The 19,174-nt window shown below is 43.0% G+C and overlaps 3 protein-coding genes across 3 annotated transcripts; 2 read left to right on the forward strand and 1 right to left on the reverse strand.

Annotated features, from left to right (window-relative positions):
* The first annotated feature begins 507 nt into the window (after positions 1-507).
* On the forward strand, positions 508-4,205 carry seta (SET nuclear proto-oncogene a). Its single transcript, XM_071909895.2, has 8 exons — positions 508-747; positions 1,991-2,048; positions 2,207-2,349; positions 2,540-2,643; positions 2,752-2,865; positions 3,246-3,416; positions 3,694-3,825; positions 3,913-4,205. Exons 1-8 carry the CDS (start codon positions 675-677, stop codon positions 3,934-3,936), a joined length of 819 nt encoding a protein of 272 aa, XP_071765996.1. The 5' UTR covers positions 508-674; the 3' UTR covers positions 3,937-4,205.
* Positions 4,206-4,746: 541 nt separating this feature from the next.
* LOC139920003 (uncharacterized) lies at positions 4,747-7,314 on the reverse strand. The gene is made up of 2 exons (XM_071909896.2): positions 6,652-7,314; positions 4,747-5,103 (listed from the first exon to the last, which is right to left on the reverse strand). Exons 1-2 carry the CDS (start codon positions 7,055-7,057, stop codon positions 4,949-4,951), a joined length of 561 nt encoding a protein of 186 aa, XP_071765997.1. The 5' UTR covers positions 7,058-7,314; the 3' UTR covers positions 4,747-4,948.
* Positions 7,315-7,969: 655 nt separating this feature from the next.
* LOC139920019 (outer dense fiber protein 2-like) lies at positions 7,970-19,072 on the forward strand. The gene is made up of 18 exons (XM_078285284.1): positions 7,970-8,062; positions 8,682-8,816; positions 9,341-9,427; positions 9,872-10,029; positions 10,387-10,516; positions 11,026-11,157; positions 11,491-11,565; positions 11,696-11,767; positions 11,980-12,096; positions 13,034-13,234; positions 13,449-13,558; positions 14,131-14,266; positions 14,873-14,983; positions 15,272-15,535; positions 17,480-17,580; positions 17,796-17,958; positions 18,176-18,301; positions 18,791-19,072. Exons 1-18 carry the CDS (start codon positions 7,970-7,972, stop codon positions 18,935-18,937), a joined length of 2,358 nt encoding a protein of 785 aa, XP_078141410.1. The 3' UTR covers positions 18,938-19,072.
* The last annotated feature ends 102 nt before the right edge of the window (positions 19,073-19,174 follow it).

Raw genomic sequence — 19,174 nt, forward strand, 5'->3', positions numbered from 1 at the left:
TAGGCTAATTTCTCACGGGCTAATGTACAGCAGTTAATTAGACATAGCTTTCTTAGTTGAATGGTTTAAGGAGTGCGCCTGCTATTAGAGGCGGCTTGAACTAAATGTCAGTGTTTATTCAATCTTTTCTTGTCTAGAACAAACAATTAGCTCGGGCCAAACTGTGACTTATGAGCTAATTTGCACTGACTACAGGCTCCTACCTCAACTGACATTCAGCATCTTTTTAAAGTGCGCAAGTGCGAGTCGGTCCCGCTGAAGGTTTGGCCTGGCCTGAATGAACTCAATATTTGGCCGCAAATACATCGGAAATCACCGGCTGGGTGGATCCGTAAAATAATTTGACGTTTATTTCATTTTTGGTGTAATTTATAGAAAAGGGGGATTCTCGTAAAACAGCAATTTGGTGCCGTGCAGGGAGACCTATTTTGAGAGGCGGAGCTCGTCTCTGCTCCTTTCGGCGAGGCGCGTTCGTAATGAAAGGAGCGCGTGAGCGGCGCTTGCTGTGACTTCCTCGCTCCTCAGCAGCTACATTGTGTGGAAAGCAGCACGTTGTTGGCTTCTGCACGCTGAACTTTACGCCGAATTAACGTTCTCCTGTTCAAGGAGAAACAAGATTCAAAGCTACCAGATATTCTCTCAGACGTCTGTAAATTCTCCCAGCTTGCGAAAACATGTCGGCTTCGGCGGCAAAAGTGAGTAAAAAGGAGCTGAACTCAAACCATGACGGAGCGGACGAAACCTCCGGTAAGGAATGGCGGCCTCCTGTTCACCGCCATTTTCACTTTCTTCTCTTAACATCAATTTCATTGCTGTGGGGGGCAAAATACTTGTTAAAAAGAGCGTGTATTAGTTTGATTTTGCTTTACGCCCGGGACCTGCTTTTGTTGTTGGCTGCAGTGGTTGCTGCGTATATTTACATTTCGCTCACAGCAGCTAGCTTACCAGCTAACGCGTTTATTAGCATGCTGCTGCTCCTGCCTGTAGTGTGAGCACTGCTGTTGTTCAGTTCAGACCGGTGCTTAAGAGGCCATGTTAGCTAGGTAATTTAGCATCACCAGCATGGCCAGTTATTTCGATGACCAGTGACTGAGTGGTCATATGCGATGTTGGAGAATTATTGTCCCATGCGCCGTTTTGAATATGGCTTGAGTTTGCAAATTCATGCTTTGTTTGCCATACTGTGGTTTGCTAACCCAACACAATCATAACGAAAAGTTAGCCGTTTCATTTGGGCACTAGCGGCTAGCCAGCTAGCGTTGTTGTTGTAACGTTACCTAACGCTAGCTGACGACGTTACTGTTATGTTGCTCATCCCGCCACGATTAAACTAATGCCAGCCAGCTACGTTATCAGTCAGACTGGGGGATTATTTTTTGGTCAACTGGCTGCAAGACGCGGCAGCTGAACGGGGGTTTAGGTGGTGTATTTGGGCATCCCCCCTCGCTGGTTTCTGCGCGCTGGTTTCTCAGACAGAGCCCAGTGTGTGCAGTCAGACGTCCCACATTTAAACCACGCGGCCTTCTCGGTAGCAGCCGGCAGGAAACGCTGAGTGTCTGAGCCGCTGGAGCCGCTCTCTCTGAGCCATGCTATTGGCCGCTCACATTACCTCCAGGATCCGGACAAAACCCCGATATCTGACAGCTAACATTACATTACATACTGTGCTGTGGCGCTGGATTAGCTACCGTACACCACCATGCATGTGTTCTGAGATTAGAAGAACAATGTTTTGCGACTCTGCCCGTTTAGGTTCATAGTAACTAATTTGCCATTGAAATAAAAAGAAGCATTACATTTATTTCTTTATTTAGTTACTTTGTCTACAGGGTTGAGTCACTAAACTCGTTTTTCTTTGTAGATTAGATAAAACTAAAAATCCCGCGGTATTTTTCGTTCAGGTCCTGGCGGTTCAAATGCAAACTGCTAATTTATGTGGTATAAACGTTGCATAATTTGTTACACATTAATGGTGTTTTCATTTTCACAGAGAAAGAGCAACAGGAAGCTATTGAACACATTGACGAAGTTCAGAATGAAATTGACAGGTAATAAATTGTCAAAAATAATCCATACTAATGTGAAAATTAACCAAATGTATAATAATTAAAATGCATAATGAGTGAAAAGGAACCTTGGACAGGACACTTTTGATCAGTGTGAACACTCTGAACTGACTTCATTTTTGTTGTCATTTGTCCTTCAGGTTGAACGAGCAAGCCAGCGAGGAGATCCTCAAAGTAGAACAGAAATACAACAAACTCCGTCAGCCATTCTTTCAGAAGAGGTCAGAACTGATCGCCAAAATCCCCAACTTCTGGGTCACCACATTTGTCAACCATCCACAAGGTGAGCTTTTCAATTCCATTTCCTCTTATTGCCACACAGATGGACATAATTACAGTACGGATGGAAAAACAAACACTCTGGCACTTAAAATACATTACAAACATCTTAAAAATGTGAGGATTGGATTACTGCTGGATAAAGCCATTCAAGATAAAGTTCAGCCTCTAAAATATTTTATTTCTTCCCACAGTATCTGCCCTACTGGGGGAGGAAGATGAAGAAGCACTTCATTACCTGAGCCGGGTGGAGGTGACAGAGTTTGAAGACATCAAGTCAGGCTACAGAATAGATTTTGTAAGTATTGTTTGCCACACACACAGATACTATGTGAGGTTGCAGGTTAATGTTTTTCTCCCTCATTTCTTGTTGCATTCTTAACACGACCCGTTTTGTGTGTTCCAGTATTTCGATGAAAATCCGTACTTCGAAAACAAAGTACTTTCCAAAGAGTTCCATCTGAATGAGAGCGGAGACCCATCTTCAAAGTCAACAGAAATCAAATGGAAATCAGGAAAGGTATGTCTATATTCTTTCAATTTTAACATCTTCATATAAGTCGTGCTGAATACATATTTACAAATTACAGGTCAGTTACCACTTAATGCATTTATTTCCTTAGCAGTCTGTTACCAGTTGGCAAGATTTATTATTTTGTATAAATGGATTTTTAAAAATATATCTTTGTTTTTTTTTATCTGCCTTTTCTGTTCTTCTAGACTTCATTCACTCTTTCACCTTGTTACATATCTGTAATTGCATTGATGTAACGGCGAGTGTTAAATCAACAGGATCTGATTCAACAACAGACGGTTTGTCTGTTGAGTTGCTGTGGATTAGTAAGTTTGAAGTAATTTGACTCATCTAAATTTAATTTTTTTTCTCCGTTGTGTTTGAAGGACCTGACCAAGCGCTCCAGCCAGACACAGAACAAAGCGGGAAGGAAGAGGCAACACGAAGAGCCAGAGAGCTTCTTCACCTGGTTCACCGATCACGCCGACGCCGGGGCCGACGAGCTGGGCGAGGTCATCAAGGACGACATCTGGCCAAACCCCCTGCAGTACTACCTGGTACGCTTACTGTTACCAAACTATCGCCTGTATCGTGGAAATGTGTCTACCTGCAACTTTGCACAGTAACCAGCCATCGTTTGGAGGTCTTATTCCAAAAACCTAGCCTAGCTGTTTGGTGATTTATTATTATTTATTTTTTTAAGTATGCTCCAGCCACTGTGGCCGGTAGATAACAGCTGTATCCCATCCATCCAGCAGAGCGGGAAACTGTAAACTTTATGGCTTTGTATCATTGAAAAGCAAACAAGAGCTGATGGTAAATCTGATCCCTCAGGTTCCTGACATGGATGATGAAGAGGGAGAAGGCGAGGACGACGATGAGGACGAGGAGGGTCTGGAGGACATCGACGAGGAGGGCGATGAAGACGGAGAGGAAGATGAGGATGACGATGGAGAAGACGGAGAGGTACGGCCGGTGCAGTTTGTTAGTGAGCGTTATTATGATCGCTGCCGTTTCTGTGCACAACGCTCACTGTTGGTTTCTCGTTTTCAGGACGACGACGGAGAAGACGACTAAGAAATGACATTATCTACCAAGACCCTCAACCTTCTATTCCCTGTTTGGTTTTTTCACCCATGATCGGGAGCAAAGTTTTATTTTTTATTTTTATTTTTTTTTCCGTGTGTGCTTCATCCTCCATTCTGAAGCCTCTCACCTGTTGGTGCCATGTTATGTTCTCCTTTGACTTCATCTAAAGCCAATGGCACTTTGCCCTGAATTGTGAGTACCATCCCCCAAAATCATCTCAAAAACAATAATAAAAAAAAAAAAATACAAAAAAAAAATTACAAAAAATAGAATCAGCACGGCATCCTGAGTAGAATTTGAAAAGACAATTTACACAGATTTCCTCCTGTTAAAGGTTGTGTGGTAAATTAACTAAAGCCATGGTGTAGTGACCTAGCGCTAGCAGAACTCTCCAATTTTGTTTTTTTTGTTTTTGTTTTTCCAGATATGATTTTCTTCAGTTGGGGAGTTGATCCCTTGAAAAAAACTGTTATTTTTCCCCTATGTGGTTAACGAGTACCAGCTCATTCCTTTCACTTGTAATGTTTAGAGGGGGAGGGGGGGGGGGGGGGGTAAGCTGGGGTGGGGCGGGGAGTATGTTGGTTATCCGGGAGAGTGGTTATTTTGACACCATTTCTATGGGATTTTTTTTTTTTTTTCATTGTATTGTTTTACAGATATCCATAAGATTTGAAATGACATTTTTAAATAAAGAGAACAAAATGAGAAAAAAAACAAGCTTGTAAATTTTGGCCCCCACTGCTTCATGGGAAAAAAAAAAAAGACCTGTTATCTCATGGAATTTACATTTAATCACCCTTTCCTTTTCCGCTGGGGGGAAAAAGAAACTGTTTTAAATTTGAGGTGTACAACTTGCTTTGTTACAATAAAACTTACTGTGTATACAAGTGTGGGATTCTTCAGACCAAGTAGGAGTACAAACTTTTTATTGGACAGAAACATTTAGGCCACAGCGTAGGCACCCGGGTAAAAAAATAAAGATCGTATCGCCAAAGTCCCGTCAGCTCATGAAAGATTTCGGCGTCATCAGCAGGCTCGATGCGAAGTCTTCTCTTAACAGTCGATGGGTGATTAAAGCCAAGAAAGTCTTGTCCGATTCCTCGAACTCGGTGTGTGTGATCGTGTCCGGCCAGTCGCCGGGCTGGAAGGCCCAACCTGCAGGAGGAACAGGCAGATCAGCTGTGTCCCGTCACTAAAACTGATGTAAATACTGCAAGATATTTAAAATAAGCACCATAAGTCATTTAAACCAGTGATTCTCAACCTTTTTCATATCAAGGACCCCTAATTTAGTCCAGATTAGGGCCACAGACCCCCCATTTTGTCTCTCGGAGCCAAATCTGAGAATATTTTTATTAGATATGATTTTGTCCAGAATCCCATGACTGTCTGTATTGTAGGTAGAGAGATAACAGTGAAACTATGATCAAAACAGTCATTCTTCTACATTCTATAATTGTGTTAAATGAAATAATGAAGTAACAATTCATCAGTTTGCTGGGAACCCCCTCAAAGACCCCTGGTGGTCCCCGGACCCCACGTTGAGAACCACTGATTTAAACTAGTATTGAGTCTTGGTTTGCTTAAACAAGCAGGTAAAATCTGCCAGTGGGGTGAGATAACTTCACTTGTCTCCAACTTGGTTCTTAAATCAACTGTCACTTTCTTTCTTGATACTATAGTCATATTTTATTCTGCCTTAATTATTTCAAGACACTGAAGATTCCAGAAAATTCCTGAAACAAGTAAACAGTTTTCCTACACAGGTCTGAAAAATCATGGGAAAATATTTTTGGTAATCTCCAGGTCTTGAGAGGTTTGGAAAAATACTGTCATACATTTTGTTCTCAAATTTAGTTAACATAAGGCTACAAATCTGACCCTGTCATCTCACATATTCTAATATTTGTTATGAAGAATAATCTTTAATCTATGGGGTAATAAATTATAGTGTAGTAGGGGCAAGATGACTCAGCACCAAACACTAAAATCTTCAAATTAAACCAAGAAATTGAGGACTGGAATAAGTCTGGAATTTTTAAATTGGAAATGTGTAGGAACTGTGAAACTTAATCTTTAAAGAGTAGAGGTGCCTCCTTATCTGCATTAAATCTTAATCGTTTCAAGACATTGAAGCTTCCAGAAAATTCCCCAAACAAGTCACCTGCAACTTTTAATTTTTAGAAGAGTGCCTTGGATTTCTCCTCATCTCCATTAAAAACAGTGCAGTTGTCACACCGTACTGACAGAATGTTTCAATTTGAAGATGAATAAGGTTTTGAGACCACATGAATTGTTAATATTGACATTTTTGTCTCATTCTGCCATAAATGTTTCAAGGCACTGAAGCTTCCTGAAACAAAACCTTTGAAAGGAGTGCCTTGGATTTCTCATTCAACTTGCACTGGAAACAGAAATAGAAAAGTAAGGTTTTGAGACTACATGAGTTGTTAATGTGGACATTGTTGTCTTAATTGTTTCAAGACACTGAAGCTTCCAGAAAATTCCTAAAACAAGCAACCTAGAACTTTTAATTTTGTGTTTTGAGTGCCTTGGATTTCTCATTTTCTCCAGTAAAACTGCATTGGAAACAGCGCAACTGCCGCATCTCTACTGACAGAATGTTTCACTTTGAAGATAATGTTTTGAGACTTCTTGAGTTGTTTATACGGACATGTCTGCAGTGTACTGGCTCCTACCCACCTAAGTGTGTTTTACACTGGGGGCAGGTGGCCACCGTCCACGCAAACCCCGGGAACCAGGAGAAGCCCTTATCTGCCGGCCAGTGCTTGGTAACGTCTGCTTTTCGAAAGGTTATAACCTCGAACTGGAGTCCGTGCGGGTTTTCAAACAGCTGGACGTGGACCCGTCTGTCCCCGGCCAGCAGCGTGTCGTTGCGGCCGGACAGCGCCAGCCGGCTGGGGACGAAGCGGATGTCGGTTTCGTACGCCAGCTCGTGCCCGCACGCCCGGCACAGCACGAAGGAGCCGGTCCCCCGCTCCTCCGCCGCGGCACCGCACGCCTCACCGGGCCGGTACACCGTCGGGTAAAACAGGAGTATGAAGGAAAACCATCTCTCCAGCTGTTTCAGCAGCAGCGCGCGCCTCATGCTTCACACGCACATGGACGTCAGGCAGGAAGTTAGCTAGCTTGACTCGTTAGCAGCTTTTGTTTTTAGCCACGCGCCCGATCTGAGGCGGAGCACCGGGCGAACATCGGTCAATATTTTGGTCGTCCGGTTCTTATCAAGTGCTGATCGAAAACAGATTTGATTCGTCAACTTAATTCAACCAGCAAGAATACTGAATTATGAAGTATTGCTGTGTAGTGATTAGGATTAGTGGAGTAAGAGGAAATAACCGGAAGTAGCCGCTAGCACGCGGAGACAAACAGGAAGTGCAGTCACCATTTCCTTTATGAACTGCGTACATGAAAAATTATACAGCTATTATTTTCTCTGCTCATAAGAGAAGAACCGTTACGAGATTCAAGCTCTTAGTTCCCTATACAAACATATTTTTGAGTAACCTTCTGTATGCCTCATCATCACCATATCGTACCCTGGCTAGAATATGTTGAATTATACACTTTATTTCGATATTATGTGAATTCTCAATAAATAAAGAGGAAAATACACATCCAAAGATACACGTAATGGCAGACAAATAAACTGCAGGTTAAACTACGATAAATACTTTACAGAAAATGGGACTGTATTTGCGTTGTAACATTTGGCATAAGCATTACTTGTTGTCCGTTACTACTGGCAACGCTTGTGGAGAACGACGCTCCTCCAATCACAGAACGAGCTGTTACAAACGGGCCAATCAGAGGCCGCCTCCCGATCCAAACAGCCGTCCGCACAAAACGCCTCGGTAAGATGTCGAGATTTGTCGGGGAAATAAAAGTAATGTAACATAATTTAGCATAGTAATATCGAGCTGTCCGTTTTGAACGCTCGTCCGACGGGGTCTTCCTCGCCCTAAGTGCCGTCTCGTTTTTGTATTAACGTCGCTAAAGAATGAAAACAGGAGATTCACCGCCGCCTGTTCACGTCCATGTACCGGAGAAAACACCTGTACATGTTCACATGAGGAGGAGTCCCAACCCGCAGGTTATTCACCTTATCATGGAGATACAGCTCAACATCAGTTCAACACCCGCTTTTGCATGTTGACATAATTACACGTTGATGGAACTCTTTGCAAAAACATCCCTGCCATATTTTCAATACATGACTTTGTAACCAAGTCTAATTATTTGAAATGCATCACCTGTCTTACTTGTTTGATTTGTTAGTTTCCTCACAGCACCTTGTAATTTTGGCCTTTTAACTTTGTTTTGAAAAGAGCTTTACAAGTAAATCATCATTTACTTACTTACACTATTGATATAGCTATATCACAATATGGCTCTCCTATGCAGCATCACATCACATGTTAAATGATCAAATTAATGTTCATCCCATTGAACCCAATGATAATGTTAGGTGTGATGTCAAACAAAACTAACATTTTCAAATAATATTCCTACCATACCTCATTTTGTCAGAGGTTTTAAATAAAATCTGCTTGTTATCATCAGTTCAGACAGCAGAATTGTGAGTCATGATATCCCAAAATCACCATATCATCATTCCACTGAAAGACGATAAATGATAATATAGAATTATCACCCAGCCTTACTAAGACTCCTGTCCTTTACCTATCTCTACCTTTCCACCTTTTCTGCAGAAGAGGATCAAAGATGCACAGATGAAGGGAGACGGAGAGAGTCTTCACTCCCCTGTCCGGTCAAAGTCCCGCGCCCCATGGATTCCTCCAGGAAGAACACCGACCCGGAGAGACTTAGGCTCATACAAGTGGCAGGTCTCTTCACACTGTTATTCCCTCACTGCTGTATTTTCATTCAGAGCCAATAGACGTACTGTCACACAGTTTGTTTAAATATATAACCCATTTGGGGGTTATCTTAATCATTCTCATCACGTTGTTTTATATCCTTTAATCACAGTTACAGTCTCAAAGGCTTCACAGTGCCCACATTAGGAAACAATAAATGAAAACAACAAGGAAAAACTCTCCAAAAAAAAACCTCATTAGGAAAAAAATTGAATAAACCTGAGGAAGGGTCTCAAATATTAAATACTGATAACAAAATGGAATATAAACAAAATACACATAATAATCATTTTGTCAACCAAAGACTTAAATTACCCACTATCCTTTAAAAAGTCACATCATTTGTTTTAATTTTGAGAGAGTGTCACTAAGAGTGTCACCATTTTCAAAAGGTGGATCTCTCATTTTGGAACATTTGGAAAACTTCTCATATATTTGTTCATTTTTCATCACATGCTGACACACACATGTTCCCCCCTGTCAACACACAGGATGCAGAGGAGAGACTCGGCTGCGGTGATAAACGTGTGAGTAAGATCGACAGACTGATGATGGACGCAGAACCACCTGAGACTGAGGTGCAGCAGAGGGTTCTGTTCAGTGCATATTACATATTTGATTGCAGTGTTTTAGCGGAGCGTGCTTCTGGAATTGCAGTAGGGTTGCATGATCTTAAAAAAATGTTCAAAACATTGTGTGTGGAGAAACGGGATGATAATGCTTTGAGTTTGCTCAGCTTGACTAAAATATACTGTATTCACTGACATGCAACTTGATTTGTTGGCAGCAAATTCTGCACAGTCCCTGAAGACACATTTCCCTCTGAGGAAATATTTCAGCCCCTTGCGATCTAATAATTGCAAAAGTCAATAATGCAATTTTGACTTTTATTTATTGTGCAGCTTGTCGTTCAGCTTGAGTTCAGTGAGGTTTTTACAACAACCCCTCTGAGTAGAGTTTAATCGTCTGTGTGTCTCAGTGTTTCACTAAACTCATGTCTGTTTGGTTGTGTTTGTCACCAGTCGGCGCTGCGGACGAAGCAGAGCAGAGCGCAGCAGCAGTCAGACAGAGTGACCGGCCTCCAGCGGGACACGGAGGAGCAGGAAGACGAGCTGCAGGCAGCGTCCAAAACACTCAGCGTCCTGCTCAGAGAGCAAGACAGCAACCGACGTCTAAAGAAGTAAGGAGAGCCGCCTCAGCAGGTGGAGGATAACACAGCTTTGTACCAGTGTATTCTGTTTAAAGGAAAAAAAAACACTTTAACACTGTTAAAACACACACAGGCAATGTACTTTGCCTTTCTGGCTCAATTTAGTAGTTCGGTGTATTTTTCTTCTTCATGGATAACTGGCCAATCGTAGACGAGGTGACCATGTCCAGATATTTCCAGCAGCGACAATGGAGTTCAGTGATCTAAAACTTCAGTCCCTCAGAGTCATAGAAGAAGTGTCCTTGAAAAGGATCTATAGAGTATCACAGAAAACAGTCCCCCGCCTGCTCAACCATCTGTAACTGAGAGAGTTTCCCCGTGTTTCAGGTCAGATTCTGGCTGTCAGCAGCGGGAGTCAGACCTGCTGCTCAGAGCGCTGGTGGAAGCAGAGATCGACGGCGTGACGGTAGCCAATCAGCTGTCAGCTCTGAAGGAAACCATCGACAGCCTGGCCAAGGTTACTTTAAAGTCACAATGAAACAACATTTTGAGAGCATCTTGCTTCCTTAATTTGACATATTTCCTGTTGAAACAGGATGTTGGGGCGGGACGTAACGCAGAGAGGGATCATTCAGAAGTGTAAACCAATGGGAGATCAATTAGGGGAGAGAAAGACAGTTTTATTTGATGTCTTTTATTGGTTGGAGTTTTTATTTACGCCCCTTGGTGCAGCATGAGGCCACCACTAAAGATATACTTCTTTCCAGGGGGGAAAAGTAATGGAGTTTTGATATAAAAATACAAGAAAATACACATTTTTGTAATTTGTGGGGTTATTTATTGTTACGTAGGTGTATATTGTGACATGGAAAATCAGCTGTGTAAAAAAGTAATTTTTCATAGTGACTTTAACACCAGATGATCATTTTCCCACAGTTTGCAGAAGCAGATCAGTGGGTTGGAGGATGCAGGATAGATGCTACAACAGCTGTCACTGTAGATAACCATGTCCCTTTTTTTTTTTAGGATAAGCGACTATCAAAGATGAACGCAGCGTCTCTCGGACGGCAGCAGGAGTTGCTGTTGGAGAAGATTGAGATATTCGACAACACAAACCACAGCCTGCGGGAACTCCTCAGAGAGTGGCGTGAACACGAGGTCGGTCTCTCTCCTTTCTTTTCACAAGTGAGACTCTTGACCATCACAGTTCCACAAGCTCTCCATCCAAAATATATTATTGTCACTTTGTAATGACATTTTTAAATTGTTGTTTACATTCTAGCAGCCAGTGGCATCGCTAGAAAGATTTGTGGCTCAGAAACGAACATAATTCTGCACAGTCAGACTTTGTTGTCACTGAACTTTTATTTATCACATCGTATCGTGTTTGTATTGAATCCTGAACCTCAGATCACGTATCGAATCGTATCAGGAGATAAGCAGATTGTTCCATCACTATGTAATTTCCATGTTGACTTCTTGTATCAATAGAAAGAATCACTGGTGTCGTCAGAACAGAAAGATTCATTAAGGAAGAGATTGGCCGACAGTGAAGCGGAGAACATTGTGAGTAATAAGCACCCAATCATATTCAGTGTTGTGTTTCTCCTTATTGATATGTGCATCAATCACTACACAGCATCAGAGAAGATTGATTTTGTTTGATTGATTGTTTTGTTTTGTTTTTCTCTTGCAGCGACTTTTGGCCAAACTCACCAGCAAAGAGAAAGAGGCTTCCAAGCTTGCTGAGCATTTGGATTTTGAAAAGGTTTTAAAATACCCAAAATTTACATCACTGTATGATTTGTATTACTATTACCACGGTTTAAAAAGAAGTAAAGGATGCTACAGTTGCTTTGACGTGGCTGGATAGTTAGAAAGAGGTGGCAATCAACGGCTCTTATGTTGTCGTTGATTATACAGCTTTAACCTTTAGGAGTTGACAAACAGAAACTCCCTCTGCTTCCCTCCACCCGGCAGGACAACGTGAAGACGACTGAAGAGCTGTCCAAAGTCCTGGAGTCGACCCGCGACCATCTCGAGTCTCAGCTGAACAGAAAAGAGGCCGAGAAGAGCCGACTGGCCGCCCAGACTCAGGTTTGTGAACGTAAACTGGAAAAAAAAAAAATCCACACTGGAAATGTCAGACGTGGACCAACATGCACTGAGAGCATCAAACGTGAGAGACGAACCATCCTGCCATGTCTGCTCTGAACTTGGTTTGATTTGGTTGGTTGATTTTTGTTGATCAGTCCCAGTGACTCAGTGAGATTTCTGGATTTCAAAACCCACTTTCTGGCCCACTCTGTTTTGGAACAATAACGCCTCGCCCACTGGAACTTGTCAAGACTTGTTGATATTGTTGCAATGTCTATTGGTCGATAGAAGTCATAGATTAAGGTCATTAGGCAATCTATGACCTCTGACAGTGTGGGGGGAAAAATGACAGCATGGAAAAATTCTTCATCCTCAGATTAGAAGGAGTGAGCGTAAGAAACATTGTCTTCCTGACTGAACTTTTGCTTTAGCTTCATTAGAAATTGTCTCCTCCTACGCAAGTCTCTGGCACAGTCAAGTAATCGTTGAGTCATTAGTATTGATCAACAGCTCTATCAACCCCCTGCAGATATATTAGTCAGTTTGTGCTATGGGGCAGTGACGCATTGTACTTATTACCCCCCTCTCCCACCCAAACGCATGTTGCATGGCCAAGCTTTGTTCAAACCCACAGAACTTTATTTTAAATTCTAGTCAAGGTACTAAATATCTCATTCTGAATGACAGAGAAATGGATATAAAATGATGCACGGGACATCTCGATTTTTTTCCATTTGGAGTAATGGTGCAGCCATAAAAAAGTGGCATCTTACGGTTTGAAGATTAACTCAATATGAGCAGCTGTAGCTTCAGTGAAGCGTTGGAACGAGCAGATACAGAATACGTATGTGACAAATGGGAAAATCAGGGTGAAAGGGGTTTTAATGCCTCTTTAAACCAGTGTGTGAGTGTCTCCCCTCCTCTCTGTGTGGACCAGAAGCTGCAGCGGAGCCACGGCCGGCAGCAGCAGGAGATCCAGCTGCTGCAGAAGGAGATCCAGGCTCTGCAGGAGGAGATCCAGGCTCTGAGGCAGCAGAGAGGGGAGGAGCAGGAGAGGCGGGCTCAGGACGCCGCGGCCCTGCTGACCCGGCAGGCCGAGGAGTCGACCAGGAGACTGGCCGCCAAGCTGCAGGAGAAGGTCAGCGGTGGTAGATAGATACTGAAGGTCTGCCTCAGTGCCGGGCGTTCACAGGGCAGCAGGGCAGGAGATACCGTCTGTCACTGAGAGGCTGCTGGTTAGATCCACCAACAGCCTCTAAAATGTAAATGTGTACCGGTTATGAAAATGGCTTGCGATGCAGAATTGAAAAATAATAATAGATTTATGCTGTTCTGTGTATTTCATCGTTCAGGAGTCCCAGCTGGCTCAAGCTCTCTCCACATCTAATGACTGGTGTTCCCGCCACTCTGAAGAGGCGGCCGCTAGAGGACAGCTGGAGGAGGAAAGCACCGCTCTCAGAACGTGAGCGCACCCAGAAACATGTTTGGTTTAAGTTTGGTTAAGTTGATTTACTGGTACAGCGATGAAACATCAGTAAGTGCACAGTAGGTTCTGTCATCTGAGAACCTGCAGTTACCTACATGATGCCTAAATTAAACTCAAAAATCAAGGAACTACCCAGTTCTTCTTCTGATTATTACTTTAATATTTGCGCGGCAAAAATTCAACCCCAAATTCAAATGATCCCAAAGAAAAATGATGTCCAAAATAAAATCCTGCACGCACACACAGTCACCTCTGCACCAGTTTATTATCTGTGTTCCTATCTGTATGTTTGGGAAATTAATTTGATAATTACGAGGTCTTGAAGTTAAACCAAAAGCTTAGGTTACATGCAAAGTCACGAAAATTCATGTTAGGGCATGGTGGGAACCCGGGTCATATTGCTCATACTGAACAGCAACCGAAATCTTCAAATTCAGTCAAGAAATAAAAAGGGGTGTGATTTTTGAAATGGAAGATGGGTAGTAAACCTGAACGGTGTCAGTGGCTCTAACACAAGCTTTACTGTACTGAACATCCTGACCTGGCAGCCAGCTGAGTGAACTGAGCTCACAGCTTCACACGGCGGAGGAGAGAAGCCGGATGGAGAGAGAGGAGCTGCTGGACCGGCTCCACGGTCTGAGTGCTGACAACGCCTCCGCCGAGCTGGACAACCACAGGCTGAAGGTCCTGGAAACTCACTTTATAAACCTGCTGTAACCAATAACCTCTTACTGTTCTCATTATCCTGTTCATTTTTACAGTAGTAGTAGTAGTAGTAGTAGTTAGGGAAGCACCGATTTTACCCAAGACTAAAATCTGATACCGAAAGCCATGAGTAACATGTAAGAAATAAAAGCAAACTGTCTTGATTTTATGTATTTGTGGCACATAGAAGCCTGTATTTCTCAAACAGTGGGAAAAACAAGGATTTTATCTCAATAATTTTGTCCATTGACCCCAAACTAAGGAAGTAAGCCTGCACTGTTCAGTAAAAGTAATTGATCGGATCGGTACTCAGTATCGGCCGATACTTAAACTTTCATACTCCTAATTGGTATCGACATTGAAAAACTGGCATCGGTGCATCCCTAGTAGTAGTGGTAGTAACAACAGTAGAACTATTAGTATTATTAAAGACATTTTTAGTATTATAATAGTTATTATCTAGAAGGTGTTGATTCATGAGCAGTATCACTGTAACAGTTGACCAGATGAATCGTGGTATTATGGTGATGATTATTGTTGTAAACAAACATTATATTCCGGGTCATTTCTGCTCTGATGTTAAAGGCGTCTCTGATCTCATCTGAGGAAACGCTCAGCGCTCTGCAGTCTGAAGCTCGCCGGATTCAAACGTCAGTCAGAAAACACGAAGGCCTGGTGGAGAAATACAAGACTAAGGTAGAGTCAGCCTCTAAACCTCCAAGCACAGGACTAGTAACATAAACATACTGACAAAAAACATATTACGATTTCGTTTATTCGCACTATGCTGTTTACATGGAATCAGGGAATTGCCTTAGTCGGACTATGATCGGTTTATTAGTGTGCGTGTAAATACTCACTGAGTCTTTGGTATTGATGAACAATCCTATCAACGTACTTATTGCCCCTTTAACTAAAACTTAGACCTGAAGTGTCGAGTTCCTTCAACTGGTAAAAACAGACTTTCTGTGTTTGCCGCTGCAGGTCCAGCAGGCTCGTCTGGAGTCGGAGGAGTACCGCCTCAGACTGGACCTGACGCAGAAGGAGGCGCGGGACGTGAAGGTGAGCCTGGAGAGGGAGCTGGAGCAGGTGAGGAGGGAGCTGCTGGGCCGCCTGGCGGAGCTGGAGCCGCTGCCCGACAGGCTGAGGAGGGCGGAGCTGCGGCTCAGAGAGGCGCGGGACGAGGCCGACGCCCACGAGAGGAGGAGCTCCGCGCAGAGCTCCGCCCTCTCTGAAGTCAGACACAAGGTGAGAGCACACACCTGCAGCCAGGAATCATGTTTGTTTTGTCAGATATTGCGATCAGTTGTGATTATTAGTCTTGAGGATTTGAGGAACAACATTTTCTCAGGGTGTGATCACACAGACAGTTTGTTTTCTTTGGTCTGAACCAGAATGGAAAAGTTTACTTTGTTGTATTTGGTTTGTTTACATTCATACTGACTAATAACAAGGAACCAGGATGAACCAGAAGTCACATGACTCACAAGTAGCTTGTTCATTGGACAGAGTTTTAACCTGTCATCCTGCAGGTTAGAGAGTTAAAACAAACCTGATTCCAGTTCCTGTAACTTTATCTCAGCATGATGGACTTGTCTGTCTCTTCTTCTGTGGTGTTCATACCAGTTAAGAACACATGAAGAAGTAGCTGAATATGAGCATCAGTCCAGAGTTAATTTTGTTCTGCTCGGCTTTCCAAGCATGAGGAACGGCATCCGTCCCCTTCTACCCATAATCCCTTGCGTTTTGGGGTGGTTTCCTGTAATTGGCTGGATTAACGAACCGCACCGCTTCACCAGTTCAGATAAACCGCTCCAAATATGATTAGTGTGTGACTATACTTTTTGCATCTTACATCAACATCTTGACTATTTTCAACTACGACTCTAAATGAAATCAAATGTTTCTATATTGTCTATATCTATATCTATATCTATATCTATAATCATGATTCAGAGCTTCCCTGACTTTCATGAGTTTATCCTGTTCTGTCCTGCATCAGTGCTGCAGGCATATTCTGTCTTGAATGTTGCACAGTAGAACCAAATCAATATATTTGAACACAAAACTGTGGTGTCTCTCAGCTAATCGTTACCAGACCAAACCTTGATTTTTCCAAACACTTCCTCTTGGGGACTGAGCCAAAGTGCAGCAGCAGTTTAAAAGTTGGACTTCTAAAATGGTCACACGGCTCTCTCTTCAGTGTTACACAGTAGAACCAAATTAATATGTATGAATCAAATATCATTTGTTTGCACACACATATTGACTTTTGTTTTCACCTTTATTTATCCAGGGAGGGAAGCTGAGTGTGCATACTGTTCCCCAGCAGCGTCCTGCTTCACATTTACACACTCACACACATTCACACTGGGAGCTTTGCAGGTCAACACAGTCTACTGTTGTCAGTTGGAGCAGTTGGGGGTTCAGTGCCTTGCTCATGGGCACCACAGTGCTAAATGCTGAGAGAGGAGAACGTTTCTCCTTCACTTTCCCCACCAGAGTTTCCCTCCTCCAGGCTGCTGCCTCCACGTTGACTTGGACTGGATTCAAAATTTGAGCTCACTCTTTCGTCTTGAGTCAGGAAGTATATTGTTAGTCCCGCCCCAGCACCTGTCAGTCATCTTGATGATGTCATCGCTCCTGAGGCTGAGGTCACAAGCAGCGTAAATCCTCCACAGCCGATCTGACGCTGATGTTCACCGTGTTTACGAACGTTTAGCTTCGCTCTTCTGTCTTTTCTTCCTCCTTTCCTCCATTGTTGTTGTTGTTGTTGCTGTGACTTCCTGCTCTGTGGCCCGCTAGCCTCACCTTGGTGGCCACAACCGGCTCACCGCTGGCCACGCCCATAAGACACGCCCACAGGAAATGGTTTATGCCCCAAAACATCCCAACATCATTGAAAAACCAAATTCAGGCAAACGGGAGATTTAGGCCTGAACACAGAGTCAGACACAGACTGGTCATGTATAATATATCCTATTTATTTATTGTGATCTTCTTGGAAGCTGCAAGGCCTAGTAACTAACTGTCTGAGAGATGCTACAGTTTTCTTTCACAGTATACTAATTTGGTTCTACTGTGTAACATTTGAGAAAGGACCGTCGGCAGTAATAATGCAGGATGAATGCATGGAGGGGGATTTCTACAGCTGGCACCACTGCCTGTCTTGCTGACTGTGTTCATCCTCAGGTGGAGCAGCAAGGCACTCGGCTGGAGACGTTTCAGCAGAAGAATCTGCTGCTACAGGAAGAGAACAACGTACTGAAAGAGAAAATTGAGAGTTTGGAGAGGTAAACCTGATCATTCCTCCTTAAGTGATTATAAGATAGCCGAGGAGCAGACACATAAAGGGTTTCATTCCGAAATTAGATATGTACTATTTGAAAAAAGTGGCTCCTACTTGTAGAAGCTACTTGCTGGCACGACAGTAATGTTAGTGTTAAACGTTATACATCATCTTATTAACTTTTGCTACCATTTTTTCCCCGATCTCTCATCTGTGTAGGAAGCTGGAGGAGATGAGCGTGGAAAACAGAGAGATGTGTCAGGTCGTCACCATGAAGGAAGCCTCCGTCCGCAGCCTGCAGCAGCAGCTGGAGGAGCGAGGCGGCGAGTGCAGCTTCCTGTCCAGACAGCTGGAACAAACCCTGACCGACACCAAGAGACAGGTCCGACCACATACACACTCACAGGACAGGCTCAGCCATTTTGGTCTCTTCCATACCTGTAGTACTTGGACCTGCAGAAAATATCGACTCAGTCAGCTGTCGGTTGAAACAGCGAGCTCTGTTGTTAGGCCTCTTGCTGCTAACAGTGAGTCCAAATAGAGTAAGATAAAGAGATAAAACTTGAAGTTAACAGTTAACTTCACCCTCTGCCCTGCAGGTGGACGACAGCCTGCAGAGGGCGTTATCTAAAGAGAGAGCTTCCCAGTCCAAGTCTCTGGACCTGGAGAGCCAGCTGAGCGTCGCCAAGACAGAGCTGAGTCAGCTGCTCCGAGGCAAGGAGGAGGTGCGTCACACTTTGATTAATTCCCATTGAATATCTGATAGCTAACATCTCAGATATAAAATAATCAGAGATCTTTTGTTGCTTCTCATGTGTGATATAGTCAAGATGATGATTCAGATTCAGTTTAACAGATAATCTAATCTGCCTCTTGTTTTTAGTTTAGACCAATAAATTGGTACCACCATAGATAACTGTATTTAAAAATGCAGCTATCATCAAACTGACAATAACTGTTAATATTAAATGTTAATATGTATGTTCTCCTTGCCTTCTGCCCAATGTCTACTGGGATAGGCTTCAACACTGAAAAGGGTAAAGCGAGTAAAGAAAATGAATGAATAAATGAATATGTTGTCCATTGATTTTCATTTTGGACGAGTTTGTATGAATTTGTACCCCCTCAAACAGTTTTGGGAGCCCCTGCTGAAACTGCCACATGCTTGAGTTGAAAGTAAAAGCTGAGACAGTCTGTTTGCTCTCCTCCTCCAGATGGAGCGTCGCCTGCAGTGTCAGCTGAAGAACATGAAGGACAGACTGGAGCAGTCGGACTCCACCAACCGCAGCCTGCACAACTACGTCCAGTTTCTCAAAGCCTCCTATGGGAACGTGTTTGGTGACTCTTTAGTTTCAAGCTAAACTGCAAAATGCATTCTCCGGTCTGACTGGGCATCCGTCCTCCACAGAGCATTTTAATGTTCCAGCAAGAGACACTATATCCACTTTCTACTTTGGACTTTAAATTCCTGCAATAAATATGAAGCTAATAAAGCTAATTTTAATATGAGAATGTTTACATTTTACTTGACTAGATTTTATTTAAGTTCTTTGGAATAAATGTTTTTTTATCAGTGTCACCAAGACAATTTCTGTACA

Source organism: Centroberyx gerrardi, chromosome 8 (genome assembly GCF_048128805.1).
Source record: "Centroberyx gerrardi isolate f3 chromosome 8, fCenGer3.hap1.cur.20231027, whole genome shotgun sequence".
Lineage (NCBI taxonomy): Eukaryota > Metazoa > Chordata > Actinopteri > Beryciformes > Berycidae > Centroberyx > Centroberyx gerrardi.

What these genes read in the sequence shown, in the direction of transcription:
- seta (XM_071909895.2), top strand. Translation starts at nt 675, where the DNA reads ATGTCGGCTTCGGCGGCAAAAGTGAGTAAAAAGGAGCTGAACTCAAAC. An exon ending in CGGAGCGGACGAAACCTCCG is followed by an intron (nt 748 to 1,990) that starts GTAAGGAATGGC and finishes TCATTTTCACAG; the next exon opens with AGAAAGAGCAACAGGAAGCT. An exon ending in GTTCAGAATGAAATTGACAG is followed by an intron (nt 2,049 to 2,206) that starts GTAATAAATTGT and finishes TTTGTCCTTCAG; the next exon opens with GTTGAACGAGCAAGCCAGCG.
- LOC139920003 (XM_071909896.2), bottom strand. Translation starts at nt 7,057, where the DNA reads ATGAGGCGCGCGCTGCTGCTGAAACAGCTGGAGAGATGGTTTTCCTTC. An exon ending in CCAGTGTAAAACACACTTAG is followed by an intron (nt 5,104 to 6,651) that starts GTGGGTAGGAGC and finishes TTCCTCCTGCAG; the next exon opens with GTTGGGCCTTCCAGCCCGGC.
- LOC139920019 (XM_078285284.1), top strand. Translation starts at nt 7,970, where the DNA reads ATGAAAACAGGAGATTCACCGCCGCCTGTTCACGTCCATGTACCGGAG. An exon ending in GGAGGAGTCCCAACCCGCAG is followed by an intron (nt 8,063 to 8,681) that starts GTTATTCACCTT and finishes CCTTTTCTGCAG; the next exon opens with AAGAGGATCAAAGATGCACA. An exon ending in ACAGTGAAGCGGAGAACATT is followed by an intron (nt 11,566 to 11,695) that starts GTGAGTAATAAG and finishes TTTCTCTTGCAG; the next exon opens with CGACTTTTGGCCAAACTCAC.